General features: G+C 42.8%; 1 protein-coding gene across 3 annotated transcripts in view; it reads left to right on the forward strand.

Annotated features, from left to right (window-relative positions):
• The window catches only part of Drosha (drosha ribonuclease III), a 115,864-nt gene that overhangs the window by 61,166 nt on the left and 38,439 nt on the right, over positions 1–16,259 (forward strand). For 2 of the 3 annotated variants that reach the window (XM_036206998.1, XM_036207001.1), the window contains 6 exons: positions 59–183; positions 1,761–1,860; positions 3,847–3,954; positions 7,985–8,092; positions 8,447–8,585; positions 8,925–8,985. In XM_036206998.1, coding sequence (XP_036062891.1) covers positions 59–183; positions 1,761–1,860; positions 3,847–3,954; positions 7,985–8,092; positions 8,447–8,585; positions 8,925–8,985 — 641 coding nt within the window. The remainder of the gene's footprint in view (positions 1–58; positions 184–1,760; positions 1,861–3,846; positions 3,955–7,984; positions 8,093–8,446; positions 8,586–8,924; positions 8,986–16,259) is intronic. The other variant, XM_036206999.1, reaches the window with a different exon arrangement.

Below are 16,259 nucleotides of genomic sequence, written 5' to 3' on the forward strand. Positions count from 1 at the left end.
GTCAGTGCCTCAAGACTTCCTATGGGAATAAATGATCTTGATATTCTTTTCTCCCCAGAAACCAAGCTCCGTCCGCATTGATCAACTGGATCGTGAGCAGTTCAACCCCGATGTCATTACTTTTCCAATTATCGTCCACTTTGGGATACGCCCTGCACAGTTGAGTTATGCAGGAGACCCACAGTAAGATATTTCTCAGTGTTTGTCTTGGCCAATTTCACCTTCTACTAACAACTGAATTAGCAGAGGAGTACCTTTAGTGGACATCTTCCTTTTAAAAGTTAAGACTTGAAACGAACCATGTTTCCAAATTTACAAATTAAGTTCTGGTAGCTTGTGAAGAATGAGTTTCTTTACACATTTGACTGCAGTAAATTACTCAGAAGATTATCCTCGACAGTCTTGTCACCCAGAGTCCTGCATGGATTTCAACTCTAGGGAGCTTCTCCTTTATTTATCATTATGATATTTACTCATTTTTGTTGGGCTTTGTTTTTAATTTGCTCGGTGCCCTTATTGGAAAGTAGCACTATATTGGTTCCTATTATGGGGTTATTTGTAAGATTCCAGACACAGTCAGGGTTGTGTGGGATGTAGGAATTATATATTCCCACTCTTAGAATTCATATTGCTTTGCAGATGTGGGCTTTTCCAACTGGCACATTAATATTTTTCTGGGAGAAGATGAGAGGATATGTGGGAATGGAGATAGATAGGACCATTATATTTTTCAGGTGTGTTTGGATTTCCTACCTTTTAGACAAATAAACAATTTCCTGACTTAATTTAAAAAAAAAAAAAAAAACACAAACGGACTCGTAATGGGAGAAAAGGGCATGGGAGATTTTCAGTTCATAACTGCAGTTCTGGCTGACGTATATTAGAAGAGGCTAAAGGGTTTTGTTCTTTTTTTTCCCTCTTTGGATAAAAGTATGAAGCAGTGAACCAGGCCCTGTGTAAGTACTTCTTTCTTTCCTCCATTCTCTACAAACTGTTGAAAAAGGAGCGAGGCCCAGCTCAGGCCAGGCCAGGAGCAGGGTCAACAGGGCAGGAAATCTTTGGCAAATCCCTTCTTGTCAGAAAAATGTTAGTAGAATGTGATTAGGCTCTGTCACCTCTCAGGGCAGGACTGTGAACTGATCCAGGGCTACGTAGTCTGCATTCCCTGACCACTTTACCAGTGTCTGTTAGACTGGTCCCAGCTACCATGAACTTGGATGCAGCAGATATGCTGATTTTTAGTATGGTAAATACAAGTTGTGCATACCCTTTGTCTCTCCCCGCCCCCTCCGCTGAAAAATAGAATCACTTGCGTGGCTTGAGCATCAGCACTAATGGGTTCTCCATGCTCGTGCTCTTGAACTGACCATCCCATTCTAAGAAAGGGATTTTTTTTTTCTCATAAAAGATACATTTTAAATTTAAATGAACACTTCATTTATAAAGAGTAACTCTGAGAAATGGAACAGGATTCCGTTGCCTGAAGTGGTTTTGTGTGTCTTCTGTGGAGTTGTTTCCGGGGACTCCTCCATTTAATCTAAATGAGCCGTCAAGTCATGTAACCACAGGCTCCAGGTGACACCTGGTCATCCAGTCCCTGAACTCTCAAACCACGTGTCTCTTTAGGATGAGCGTTTTCTGCCACCAGAGTATTTAAAGGAATGTATGTGTGAATGAACAGGCTTATTAGAGTAGCTGGTTTTATTTCACTGTAGACTTGCCTTCTCTTTGTCTAAGACAACCATCTGTCCTTCTCCTAGGTACCAAAAATTATGGAAAAGTTATGTGAAACTTCGCCACCTCCTGGCAAATAGTCCCAAAGTCAAACAAACTGACAAACAGAAGCTGGCACAGAGGGAGGTAGGTATTAAACCCGCCCCTTGACGACTGACCTTGCCGCACGACCAACCGTGGTGCATGTTGGATTACACTTTAGTTTCAGTTAAGATGACAAAATAGATTCTCAACAACTAGTTACTTTTCTCCCTATTCTGGTATATTGATTACTTCTGAAAAACCTTTCAGTATTTCAAGAGGCATTTTTTTAAACTTGAGAACTTCATACACATATACAGTGTTTTCTTCCAGTCCACCCTAGTCCCTCCACTCTAGCTGCTTCCAGATCCTTCTCTCCAGGTCTCCTTTGTAACTCTACCTACCCTTTTTTTTGAAAGCACTGGGCCTGGTTGGTGTTGCTGGTACGTGCATGTTTGTAGGTTGTCCATTGGAGCACATTTTTACCCTTCAGAAGGCCAGTTTCTTAGTCAATCACTGTCTTGAATCACATGTCCATTGTTTGATTTGGTACTGGTGACTGAACCAGGGACTTAGGCACTGGCATGCAGGGTGAGCACCCTACTACTGAGCTACACTGCAGCCTCTTCATACACCTTCTGAAGAAATAGAAAAAGCTTAAAATTTGTAAATCAACCTTTGTCCCTAATTTGATATTGCATAACATTGGATCTTAGATTTGGGGGTGTTATGGTTGTAAAAGACCATCCTCCCATAATTCTGTAAAGTTTGATATCTCACATCCCATGTTGTTTACTAATAAGTAGTAGTATCCTCTACATTCCAGAATTCTGTTTTAAGTTTATGTGTTACGAATACATTTAGAATGAACACAAACTTCTAAGTGAGGTTTTATTCTGCTGTGGGTAGTGTAAGGCTTAGAAGCTAGGAAAAGATATGAATTCTGGCTTTGTCACTTCCTGTGACTTGAGTCAGTCAGAATCTTTATAAAAAAAGGTCCTAAGGTCCAGCTGCAGGCCCTACTGTGTACCCAAGGCCCTAAGGCTGAGGGCTGGCTGCATGACTACTGTGTACCCAAGGCACTAAGGCTGAGGGCTGGCTGCAGGCCCTACTGTGTACCCAAGGCACTAAGGCTGAGGGCTGGCTGCAGGCCCTACTGTGTACCCAAGGCACTAAGGCTGAGGGCTGGCTGCAGGCCCTACTGTGTACCCAAGGCACTAGGCTGAGGGCTGGCTGTAGGTCCTACTATATACCTAAGGCCAAAGGTGTTTGTGTGGACTTCTGAACTGTATCATTGAAAACCCCTGTCCTGGTATGTGGCCTATAGTAGGAACTTACTGATGGAGGTGGTGGTAGTTACTGTTTTCTTTATATTCAATTCCTGGGATTTTTATGAAATTGCATGTATCCAAATACAATTTTTTTGTACATGAAGGATAGTGAAAAGGAAGACTTAAGTTCTGATTGTGTCTCATGGGTGAGGTTTGAGGCCATTGTCTTTGCTTTCCCCCTCTGTTCTTCCAGTGGAGTCTCCTTTTATAGCCTGGGTTGTACTTATTTGCAGTCATCATGCTAACAGCCTTGTGAGTTCCAGAGTTACTAGTGTGCGCCATTGTGCTATCCGTTTTCACTTGCCCCTGCTCCTTCTAACATGTCCCCCTGCATCAAGAGTGTAAGGCTTGTGCAGACTTGGCAGCTTTTAGAACCACGTAGGTATCAGATTGATTATCTTTCATAAATGGAAATGCTTAATGTGAGGCGTGATATAAATATACTTTTTACATGATGATTTCAGATCCCAAGCCATATATTGCTTCTCATTTGTAAAAGCGTATTTTGTTCAGACATGCTGGGTTAATAAGATTTAGTTTAGAGTTTTTGTCATGTGGTTTATAGGAAGGATTGCTTTGTGCCCAGTGCACCTCCCACCTTGGCCTTCATCTCAAATACAGTATTCTCCTTTTGCATAAGGAAGGTGTAGTGTCTGAACGTAAGGAATGTATTGAGTGACCCTTTTTTTTTCTAATGCCTGGCACGTGGCTTCGTGTGGCGTCAGCACTGCTGGGTTACTCAGGATGAGCTCTTTTCTAGGAAGCACTCCAGAAAATCCGACAGAAGAACACCATGCGACGAGAAGTGACTGTGGAGCTGAGTAGCCAAGGCTTCTGGAAGACTGGCATCCGTTCTGATGTCTGTCAGGTGAGGACGCGGCTCTGAAATCATTCACGTCCACACATCTCTTCCTTACAGGCGTCGGCCAGGCGCTTTTTTTCTAGTTGAGAAGTTGCTATGGGTTATACCCTGATGGGAAATGGAATACCAAACACAGGCTTCTTTCTAGCTGTTTCGGGTTTGTTCTTATTTTCTGTAGCAATGCTGTGTGTGTTGTGGAGGTGCAGTAGGGAGGAACACGTGCGCCCCTTCAGGTGAAGAGCAGTCAGCTTCCAGTATCTCTCCGCTGCAGCAAGTGTCTAGATACTTGTGCAAAAGTCCAGCAGCTGTACAGGTAGCCATCAGAAGTTTGCCAGCTCTCTGGACCAGTGGCTCAGATTTTGCATAGAGAGCTGAAGGCTTTTTCATATTTGGCAAAGACTGTACTTTTTCCTTGAGGTGAACTTAATAGAAAACATTTCTGTTCTCATCAATGACTCATTAGTAAGCATTCTTTTTTTTTTTTTTTTTTTCCCAAGACAGGGTTTCTCTGTGTAGCCTTGGCTGTCCTGGAACTCACTCTATAGATCAGGCTGGCCTTGAACTCACAGAGATCTGCCTGCCTGTGCTTCTGCCTCCCAAGTGCTAGGATTAAAGGCATGCACCGCCACCACCCAGCTAGCATTATCTATTTTGTAGTCGAAATTTACACCAGCTTTGATGTCCCACCAAAGCGGCATACTCTGGCTTTTCCCTTGATTCTTGTGTCCTGGTTGGTATTGGTTAGAGTGTGAGAAGTGAAGGGAAGGGGTGCCCAGATGGAGGCAGACAGTACCGTTATCTTTATTCAGCCCTTTACAGGAAATACTTCATGCTTCCACGTCTGTCTAATGGTAGCTGTATTTTAATAAGTTCAGGTATATACTTGTAGGTATTCATTTTACTGTAATGATTAAAAAGTTCATCTTGCCATTTAATTCTGTTGAACAGTGGTATTTATTCAATTGTTAAAAGTATTATTAAATGATTAATATTCTGAGTGATAGTCAAAATTAACTAATTTTTTTTTAAATCTTTTCTTTTTTTTGTAAAGATTTATTTATTTATTATGTATACAATGTTCTGCCTGCATGTATCCCTGCAGGCCAGAAGAGGGCACCAGATCTCATTACAGATGGTTGTGAGCCACCACGTGGTTGCTGGGAATTGAACTCAGGACCTCTGGAAGAACAGCCAGTGCTCTTAACCTCTGAGCCATCTCTCCAGCCCAACTAATTTTTTTTGATTGTTTGTTTTTGTTTTTTGTTTTTTTCGAGACAGGGTTTCTTTGCATAGCCCTAGCTGTCCTAGAACTAGCTCTGTAGATCAGGCTGGCCAGAGAGCCACCAAAGGTGTGCGCCACCATGCCTGGCTGAAACTAACTAATTTTGTGTTAAGATGCACTTAATTATGAATTATTGATGTGGTAGACAGTTGGAAATAGTTGGAGGACAGTCAGCTCCTATGGTATGTAGCCACTGATGCTATTTCCTGTTCTGGATTACAGCAGTGCACCTCTGCCCAGCACAACCACTGTCCTTGTCCTGGCCAAGCAACTAAGTTTGCATAGCCTCTCTGGTTTTGCTCATATTTACCAGTGAACACACACTGCTCATCCGTGGGTTCCTCAGTCTTTGGGCTGTCAAAACAGTCACTCTCCTTTTCTCTCACATAGATGCTGACACCACTATAGTTCTCAATCCTTGCCAACTGCTCTTGTTCGGGGAGCTTTGATTTTGGTGGTCTCTTTTTTTAACCTTTGTATTTAATCTTTAAAAAATTGTATACATGTATACAATGGTTCGTGGTTATGTCCACCCCCCATCCCGTCCCTCTAGCTCCACCCCTGGTCTCTTTCCCATCTCCTTCCCAGCTTTATGTCTCTTCCTTTCCTTTTTCTTTTTTAATAGTGATTAAGTTCAGCTAGCACACGTGTGTGGGGTCATCTACTAGGACATTAGGCCCTCACCAGTGGCTTAGGCCCTCCTCCCCCAAGGAAACATGACCTTCCTCCAGCATCCATTAACTCCATTAGCTCCTCACCTAGGTATAGGGAGCATCAGGACCCTGACTTGCCGGTCAGTTAGAATTTGAAAATTATACATTGCTGTTTTCTCACAATATTTCAAAGGGGCTTTCTTTTTCTTCCTCTTCTTCTCCTTCTCCTTCTCCTTCTTCTCTCTCCTTCTTCTCTCTCTTTTTTCCTTTTCTTCTCTCTCTCTCTCTCTCTCTCTCTCTCTCTCTCACTCACACACACACACACACACACACACACACACACACACACTTACAATGGATTAAGAGGAGAGTGAAGATACCTAGTGATTGTAATTTAACAATTAGCTGTCCACATAAGCTCTTTTGAGCTTTCTGCAGTTTAAGTGGATGGAAATGGTATTATGTTGACTGCTCAAATTATCGTATTTTTAAATACTGGCATTATAAAAACAAAATTGACTAAGTGCCAGAAATGTATATCATAATGGCATGTCTCTTGTGCCCTTGTTGAAAAACTTGGTGTTCATCTTTTTTGTTTTCCACAGGCACAGGGACGCCTTGCACACATAGGTACTCAGTGGATGCTTTACTCAATTGCACTGGCAAGCAAGACTTTCTGTAGCTTTGATCCTATTGGCAGAAATAGTGTTTTTTTTTTAAGTGAATAACATAAGACTGATGTCTGTAGCTTCACATAGACCCATTTTTATGTGTATTTTTAATAATGTCAGCTTAAAATACTTCAGAGAGCAGAATGAAAAGCGTATGTCAATCATTCTGTGGGCTATGCCCGCCCTCCAGCTTCTGGTGAATAAAAATGATTTCTTCATTCTCTTGAGTTCTAGAGAAACATTATTCAAGAAAAGAAAAAGATACACCTTTCATGAAATCATCTCCCAATAAGGAATCTTTAGCCAGATAAAGAGTGATTGAAGCAAAGATTTAAGTTCTGAGTCCTCAGGTGCCTTGACTGTGTAGCACTTTTATGAAGGCTGTCGTCTTTGAGAGTGTGATCAGTGAATGTTAGACCTAGTGTAGCTTTGGTAGATCTTGTGCTGAGATATTCTTAAAAGATAATGGTGAGGTTTAGGGATTTGTGAACGCATTAAAAATAGCATACACATTTTGCATATGGAAATTTTTCTGGAGAAAATTTCTTTTTTTATTTGAGGCTCAAAAGTGTCTTGACCTGAAAATGTACAAATGTGTCTTCATGTATTCCCCTGAAATTAGAGACAAGGATGCATAGAAAGGCTTACTTGAGGCTGTTCATACTCATACTCCCAGAGCTATTTCTTATAAGATGCCCATAATCCTAGCACTTAGAAGCTTGAGGCAGGAGGATTGTGAATTCAAGGCCATCCTTCTACATAGCGAATTCCAAGTTTGCCTAAGCTCTATAGCAAAGCCTTGGTTCTAATAAATAAATAAATGAATGAATGAATGAATGAATGAATGAATGCAGGCTGGAGAGATGGCCCAGTGTGTAAAATAGTGTAAAAGCAGAAGGTCCTGAGTTCAGTTTCCCGGCACCCAGGTAAAAGCTGGGTGGGGTGGAACATTCCTGTAACCTCAGGGATGGTGGAGACAGGCAGATCCCTGAGACTTGCTGGAACTCTATTCAGTGAGAGACCTGTCTGCAAATGAGGAGAGCGACAGAGGAAGACACCGGAATTGATCTTGTGCCTTCACATTGCAAGAGTTTTACACTTACTTTTTATCCATTGAACTGCCCTTGAGGTTAGCTACATTGAATATCCTCATTTTACAGGTAGGGAGCCAGGCAGACTGAAATAGCCCCAGGTCACACAGTGAGTGAGTGGTGGAACCAGATCCAGGCCTTCTGGTTCCAGAGACTTAGAAAGAAACTGTAATATACTTACTGCTCCCAGTAGACAGTTCTCCACGCTGCCACCTAGCCAGTAAACTGTTTCAGGACTTTATGAGATAGAATTTGGAATGAGGAAATAGTTCTTATTTATTGTAGAATAAACACAATGTTTTTATAGAGTTAAATATATTGAAATATTTTTTTTCCCAGCATGCAATGATGCTGCCTGTTCTGACCCATCACATCCGATACCATCAATGCTTAATGCACTTGGACAAGTTGATAGGATATACTTTCCAAGACCGTTGTCTGCTACAGGTAAGAATTGTCGTTACAGATCTGCAGACTCCCGCAGTAAGGTTGGAAGAGTTCATCTTGCACCCTTTCTCTCTGTTTTTCGAGGCCTCCCTACAAAAGTAGACCAATCTACCATCTCTGTCAGCAGTCAGAACCTCTTTCAGCCTTCCCTTGTTTATGGCTCTTCTTTCTAGATTCCAGGACTCCAACCCTCCCCTAAAAAGGGTGGGATTTGGGGGGTGTTTTCAAAAGAGCTGCAGCACAGTTCTGCAGTTGATTCTGAAGGAGCTAGGGTCCCTTAAATGTGTCGTTGGAGCATTATAAAGGTGGTGCCTGTGTGCTGAGCGTTCACAGCTTATTTCACCCTAACTGTAGCTGGCCATGACTCATCCCAGTCACCATTTAAACTTCGGAATGAATCCCGATCACGCCAGGAATTCTTTGTCGAACTGTGGAATTCGACAGCCCAAATACGGAGACAGAAAAGTCCACCACATGCACATGCGGAAAAAAGGTTTGTTTGGATGAACCAAGACACTGCTCTCCCTTTGTCTAGTCTGTGCTTCTTCCTAAAACTCGAATCCAGTTCCCATCCGTGGACCAGTTTTCTGGTGGCTCCTTAGTCCCCTCCCTCTCTAGAGCTTCTCACACATACTAACTAGCATTCACTCTGGGTAGAACATTCTAATAAAGATGGATGAATATTTTAGAAAAAATATTTTCTTCTATCAAACATTTCAAATACATGCATGTAGATGTTAAACTTTTTATAGTCAAATTGGAATGAGAAGAATTCTTTTCTATATGTCATAAAATACTTGCTATTTATTTTGTATCTGTGGTTTTTCAATAGGAATTAACACCCTAATAAATATTATGTCACGCCTCGGCCAAGATGATCCAACTCCTTCAAGGTAAATTTTTAAAAAGCAGATTTATGAGAAGTAATGTGCATATTCTATAGTTTACCCACTTCACATGTGTACTACAAATGGTTCAGAGAGTCTATTCATAAATTTCTTCAACTGTGGCTATTTAATTTCAAGATGTTTATATCATATCAAAACAAATGCCTGTGCCCATGAGTAGTTCCGGTATCCCTTCAGCCCCCCCATCCCTAAACAACCACCACCTGTTCTTACTACTTGTAGTAACACCTTTCTGAACAGTTTGTGTGTGCAGCTTCATTGTCTGTGGTTTTTACTTCGTCTTCTGTGGCTTACTTCTCTTGACATATGACTTGTCTATAGTAAACGCTCCTTGTTTCTTCTCGTTGCTAAACCATACCCCATTGTGTGACTCTAACACATTTCACTTATTCACTCAGTAGTTGATGGGCTTATGGACATATGCTTTGATATTTCTTGATATTTATCCAAGAATGGAATTTTGAGGTCATGTAGTAAGTATTTTATCTTTCAAGGAACTGATATTTTTTTCCAAGTGATTGCACCATTTTATATTCATAACAGCAGTGCATAAGTGTTCTATACCTCTTAAGAAACATTTAATTTAAAAATATTGTTGTATGTATGGTATAGTGCACACATACTACTGTGTGCACAGGCCAGCAGAGGCTGTGAGTATCTTCCCCTATTGCTTTCTGCCATGATCTCTAGCTGAATCAGAAGCTTGCCACGGTCACTAAGCTGACCTGTCAGCAAGCTCTAGAACCTTCTTGGCTCTGTCAATACTGGAGTTAAGTATATGCAGCTGTGCCCAACTTTTTACATGGGTGCTGGGGACAGCAAGCTACCTTTCCACTGAGCCATCACCGCAGCCCTGTCCCTGTTTCTAAGTAGTTGTCTATACTTACTCATCTTTCTGATCTTAACCATCCTGGTTGGTACGAAATATCCTATTTCCCTCATGTGTCATGTTTAGTATCTTTTGTGGGCTTATTGGCCATTGGGAAAGATATCTGTTCATATCTCTCATATCTGTTGATCTCTCTCATATCTTGTCGAGTTATTAATAATTTAATACAAGTTTTCTACATTCTGGATGAGTCTTATCAGATCCATGATTTACAATCTTTCCTCATTCTAAAGATTGCCTCTTATTCTGATGTCCTTGGAGACAAAGAAATCTTAATGAAGTCCAGTTTATCCTTCGTTGTTTCCATTGTGATTTGGGGGTTATGCCTAGAAAGCCATTCCCAAGTATAAAATAACGAAGATCTTTGTAGCTGTGTCTCATTTGTGTAGGTTTTTATGTCCACTCTGAGTTGACTTGGGATGTGGTATGATAGAGAGGCCACCCCACTGTATTTTTCTGTAGTATCCAGTTGTTCAACGCCATTTGTTGAAGAGTCTCCTAATGCCCCGATGAAAATGTGAGGGCTTGTACTAGGACTCACCTTTTTCTCTGTGGATCTGGGTCTGCCCTTGTGGAGGAAGTTTGGAGACATTGCTGTATAGTTTTTCTTTCCTATGTTTTTTTATTTAGTTTATTATGGTAATATTGGCCACAGGTTGATTTTCCTTATTTCTTGATTTCACAAAAGGTATCTTTATTAACATCTTCATTTTCGTTTGGCTTTGAGTCCTTGAAGAATTTGGGAAGGAAGTGGGCTGGGTCTATATTAGCTCCACATCATGTTACACCTTAAATGTGAAATGTCCCCCATAAGTTCGTGTGTTTGGACACTTGGTCCCCGGCTGATGGCACTGTTTGGAAAATTGTGGAAGCTTTACTTGGGACTTAACTGGCTTCAGTCCTTCTGGTGGCAGACACGATGTAGCAGACTACATTCATGATGGTGTCCCTTCTACACTATGATGCCCTGTGTCTGTTCACAGTGAACCCTCCTTTGCTCAGGTTGCTTCTTACAGGTGTGTGCTGTGCACCCCTCAAAAAACGGGACAGAATCCCGTCCAGTTGGCTGATGATATGCCGAGGGTTAGCAGGAGGATTATTTTGTGTGTGAAGTAGAGCAGACAGTATTCTGAAAGCCAGTTGTGGAGATTGCTTGAGGGAAGCTTCCTCTCCAGGTGGGATGTGGAAATGTTTAATGGTGTTGGCTGTCACTCCTGCTGCCTAGGTTCAAGTAGAGGAGGGAGACGAGCTAAGGCAGTTGCTTCTGAGCTGCCTTCCTCCACAGCTCCCTGTCTGTCTGTCTGTCTGTCCTTCCTACAGCTTGATGATTCTTTGTCTGAAATGCTTGGGACCAGAAGTATTTAAGAGTATTGCAGAATTTGAATTGTATAGCAGTTTAGACTATTGCATTGACTTTATCTGAAGTAGCCCTAATCCCAAAGTCTAAATGTCCCGGAATCCAAAGATTTTTAAGAACATTGATATGATTGCTTGAAAAGCTTGTGTTTCAGTTTTGCGGTGATGGTGATGATGATGATGATGATGATGATGATGATGATGATGATGATAAATAATAATAATAATAATAGTCTGACCAAAAGCAATTGGGAGCAAAGGATTTGTTTCAGCTTACAAGTTTCAGCTTACATCATCGAAGGAAGTCGGGGTGGGAATCTGGCAGGACCTTGAAGGAAAAACCATGGCAGAACAATGCTTGGTTCCATTTTAGCTTATATCATGGAATCCACATAACCAATTCTTTCATAGTTTTATTACATTTTTGCTTGGGAGGCAGGGCAGACATACTGTGGTGTGTGTGTGTGTGTGTGTGTTAGAGAACTGAAAGGGAGTGGCTGCTTTTCCTTCCACCATGTGGCTCTAGGGATCCAGCTCAGATCATGAAGCTTGGCAGCCAGTGCCTTGACTTGCCGAGGCATCTCACTGGCCTGAGATGACCAGCTGTTTGTTGTTGTTTTTTATTTTATGTGTGTGGGTGTTTTGCCTGAATGTGTGTCTGTGTACCGTGTGCATGGCAGGCTGGTTGTTGTGGAGCCCAGAAGAGAATGTCAAGGTCTACTGGAATTAGAGTTACAGACCGTAATGAACCATCATGTGGATGCTATAATCAAACTGGGTCCTCTGAAAGAACATCTAGAGCTCTTAGCCACTAAGCTGTCTCTCTAGCCCCTCATGACCAGTTCTTAATAAAAGGACTTGGAGGGTGTTTTTTGCTTGTTTTTGTTTTGTTTTGTTTTTTACTCTTTCAGTGCCCACCACCCAGCTCCCAAATAAATTCATTGACTTTTTCTTTCTTATGAATGCCCAGTCTTTGATTGGGTTGTTTCTAGCCAGCTTTTTAAATTTAACTTAAACGATCCTGTTGCCCTTTAACTACATTTTGCCGCTGGGCTTTTTACCTCTTTATTCTGTGAATCTTGCTTTCTTTCTTACTCCATGGCCGGTTGTATGGCTGGGTGGCTGGCCCCTGGCATCCTTTCCTCCTCCTCCTTTTCTTGCTCCTCCTTTCTCTTCTCCTATTTATTCTCTCTGCCTGCCAGCCCCGCCGATCCTTTCTCCTGCTCTGTTATTGGCCGTTCAGCTCTTTACCAATCAGGTATTTTAGACAGGCACAGTAACATAGCTTCACATTGTTAAACAAATGCAACATAAAAGAATGCAACACATCTTTGCATCATTAAACAAATATTCCACAGCATAAACAAAGGCAACACATCTTAAGCTAATATTCCACACCAAGGACCCTTCCACAATTCCCTAACAAAGCACATCACTCCCACCACAGTTGTTGGAATGTAAACTACATCTTTTGATGGCACTCATTGGTCGGCTCTCAAGAGGACTTTGTCATCCTCTTCCTCCTCCTCTTCTATTAAAAGAGATGGATTTTGTGGGGATGTAGCAGTCTGGGAGTGCATGCCTAGCATTCCTAACACTGGATTCCATTTCCAGAGGGGAGTCTAGGAGTGTGAGTTTGAGTGTGTGTGGATGCGAACAAGAGTGGAGGGAGGGAGGGAAGGGTTGACCGGGGTGGGGTGGGGGTGGGGAGAATTTTAACCGCGACAGAAAGAACGACACCTCAGAGTCATATCCTTTCTGAATTTACTATTTTGACACTTCAGAGCAGACAGCAGCTGAGATCTAAAACCGAGGTAGCAAACGTAGTTAGGTGGCTGATGGCAGCAGCAACCCGGAGGAAGCTGGCAGAATGCTAACACACACTTTTACTTTTGCCGAGAATCTGTGGTTTTTGTGTCTGATCTGAGAGGGCCTCCTGGCCTCAGCCGCAGGGTCTGTGCGTGACTGCTGCGTGTGTCTGCAGCTGTGCAAGCCACAGAAGCCCGACTTAAGAGCTTTGCACACGTTGAAATCAGCGGACATTTATCCAGAGTCTTTTAGTTTGAGGCAGTTTGCAGGTATTTTAGGGGATCCGAAATCAGGTACCACAAAAACTCCCACTCTTGGGGAGGCACGAACGCCTGGGGTAGGGTGAGAATGCTGGAAGCCTGAATTATGCAGGAGCGACTCTGCTAAGTGCTCTCGTGCAGATCAAAAGGGAAGCACTGCCAAGGGGCTCCGGGCGGCTGAGGCCGTTGTGTCGGGATTATAGGTCAGCTTTGTACTGTGCACTTGAATAATTGAGTTGACTTTCAACTGTTGCCCTCCCCATGCTTATTTCTTCGTTGCTGTGGTAAATGGATAGTCACCTTTGAGCCTTTGCTTTCTTCGAAGCATGCTTCCCAAGAGTCTGCACATCGGTGGTGGGGTCTCAAGCAAGGGGCTCTGTAGAGATGCCTTTGCTCCACCAGGTTCTGGACGAAGCTTTCCTTGGGGTGCCCTGAACCCTCGGCACCCACCCTGCAGTACCATTGTGGGTGGCCAGCCACGTTCTGCCTGTTTTCCCTGGAGCTGCAGTTGCAGCTTCCTACCTCCGACACCTCCCTTTGAGATCTTAGCTGCTGTCTGCTGCCAAGCTTCCACCAGCCAAGCAAAGCCTGAGCCACCGCCTGGCAGCCCCAGCCCACGTGACCTGGCCCTGGCCGGCGTTGACGGGCATGGCTTCTTCATGTGGAGAGCCACAGGCTCTCTGAGTTGTGAGGCGTCCCTCCGTCCTTCCTTCCTTCCTTCCTCACACGCCAGCTGTCATTTTACACTTGCTTCTCGAATGCCTAGCTGGCCTTGTGAAGTCCTGCTGGTGCATTTTCCACAACGCGTGCCCTTTTCTTGTGTGTGTTACGATCACGCGGCGGTGCTAATTTTCTTTATTAGACAGTGAAGGGTTTGAAGGTCTGTGATCCTGCTCTTTTCTCTCCTTTTCATTTTGAGACCAGTTCCTTTCACTTCAGTAAATAAGCTTTCAAACATGGATTTACTGTCGCAGTAATTGCTGTTGATGGGTGTGTGGATTGGTGCATGCGTGCGTGCATGCGTGTGTGTGTGTGTGTGTGTGTGTGTGTGTGTGTGTGTGTGTGTCTAGGCCAAAGGTCAATGTCTTCTTCATGACTCTCCTCTCAGCATTGTTCACATGATGCATGCAAGTCCAGCAGGCCTGAGGTCTGATGAGGCTGTGGCCTCTCTTCTCCTTCCCTCAAGTCCAGCTACCTACAGGGAGAGACGTCCCTGAGTTGGGTAGGAGTTTCCCCTGACCTTCGAGGCCCCTATCAATCCCCTACCAGTCACTGCTTGAGACATGAAATGTACAAGTGAGTAAAGTTGTGTGTTTACCCTGGGATTTGGTCCATGCCAAGATGGCTTTGCATGGACTAAATGTCGCCTTAGACTGTTTGCTGGTATAGAGAGATTACGTATTTTATAAGGTGCATTGAATTCCTTAGATGAAATTCGAGGTATAAATGTGACAGTTAATTTCATAATAGCTCACCTTGGATCTTGCTTTATTGGTAAAGATGATTCATGCCTCTGTATTTGCCCTTGCTGTGAGCTCTGGTGGCTTACTCTGTTTTTAGTTACTGATCTACCACTGTGTTGAAACGCCGTGACCCAGGCAACTTAGGGGAAAAAGCATTTGATCTGAGGCTCATGGTTCTAAGGGTGAATCTGTGGCTGTTTTGATGGGAGCGTGGCAGCCAGGGTGGCGCTAGACTAATAGCTGCGAGCTTGCATCATTTCCACAGGTGGGAAACAGACCTCACTGAAGACGGTGTGGGCTTTTGAAAGCCCAAAGGCTACCTCATTGACACATGTCCTCCAAAAAGGCCACACCTCCTAACACTGTCCAGATAGTTCCCCCAGCTGGGGACCAGTTGTTGAAATCTATGAGTCTGTGGGGTCATTCTTATCCAAACTACCACACTCTGTCCACTTTCTAGATAAACTGTTGGGTTAGGAACTCACCAGCAGCATAGTCACCAGAATGGAATGCTGGAACCATTTTTGGTTTATCGTTTATTGTCAAAGTTTAGTCATAATGTGGAAATAGAAAACCAAAGCCAGATATGGGCAATTTTTTTTAATGAATGGTAAACTCAATATTGAACAACCCTTTTTAGGATTGTTGATCTTGGATTTTAACCAGTCTAATTTCTGGTAATTAAAATACTAGACATAGTCATTGTCTCTATGAAAGTTCATAAAAGAAATTGAGGTAAAATTCATGCCAGGAAGATGTCATTTATAGTCACTATGACTTAGCGGCTCCCGTTCTCTGATTAGGTGTTTTTTTATTCTCTAATAAAGCTATAGTTCACATATATTTGTCTTTTTACCCCTTCCCCCAAACTCCTAACAGGGTTCCGTGTTTTCACAGTAAATAGTTTTCACTGTGTAATACTTTGAATTGTTAGAGGGAAAAGCATCTCTGTCAAAGAAAATGGAATTTTATTTTCATGGCTCATGAAACTGAATAGTGTAATTTCTTCTTTTAAAAATCTTTTCATTCCTTTTTTGTGTGTGGGAAGAGAGAGAGAGAGATACAGGAGCAGACAGAAACAGACAAGGTGTTGTCCTCTGGCTCAGGATGGCCTTGAACTTCATGACATTCTGTGTGCCTCAGCTTCCTGAGTGCTGGGATTTGGGGTGAGCCTTTATACCTGGTAATTCTGTTTCTTAGAACAACAGCTGACTACTTTTTAAAAATGCGCACACACACACACACACACACACACACACACACACACACGCACGAGGATTTCAGGGCTGTTTCATCATACCTTTAAATAATGCCTTTATTCTTTGATGTTTTCTCTAAGAGAAATGGCAGACACTTTTGGAGGTCAGTGGTTTTTGTTTGCTGTTGGTGTTTTTTCAGACAGAGTTGTTATGTGGCCTGTGCTGCCCTAAACTACGTGTCCAGGTTGGCCTTGAACTCAGAGCCCTTCTGCCTCAGCCTCCA

This window comes from Onychomys torridus, chromosome 15 (genome assembly GCF_903995425.1).
Source record: "Onychomys torridus chromosome 15, mOncTor1.1, whole genome shotgun sequence".
Classification (NCBI taxonomy): Eukaryota; Metazoa; Chordata; class Mammalia; order Rodentia; family Cricetidae; genus Onychomys; species Onychomys torridus.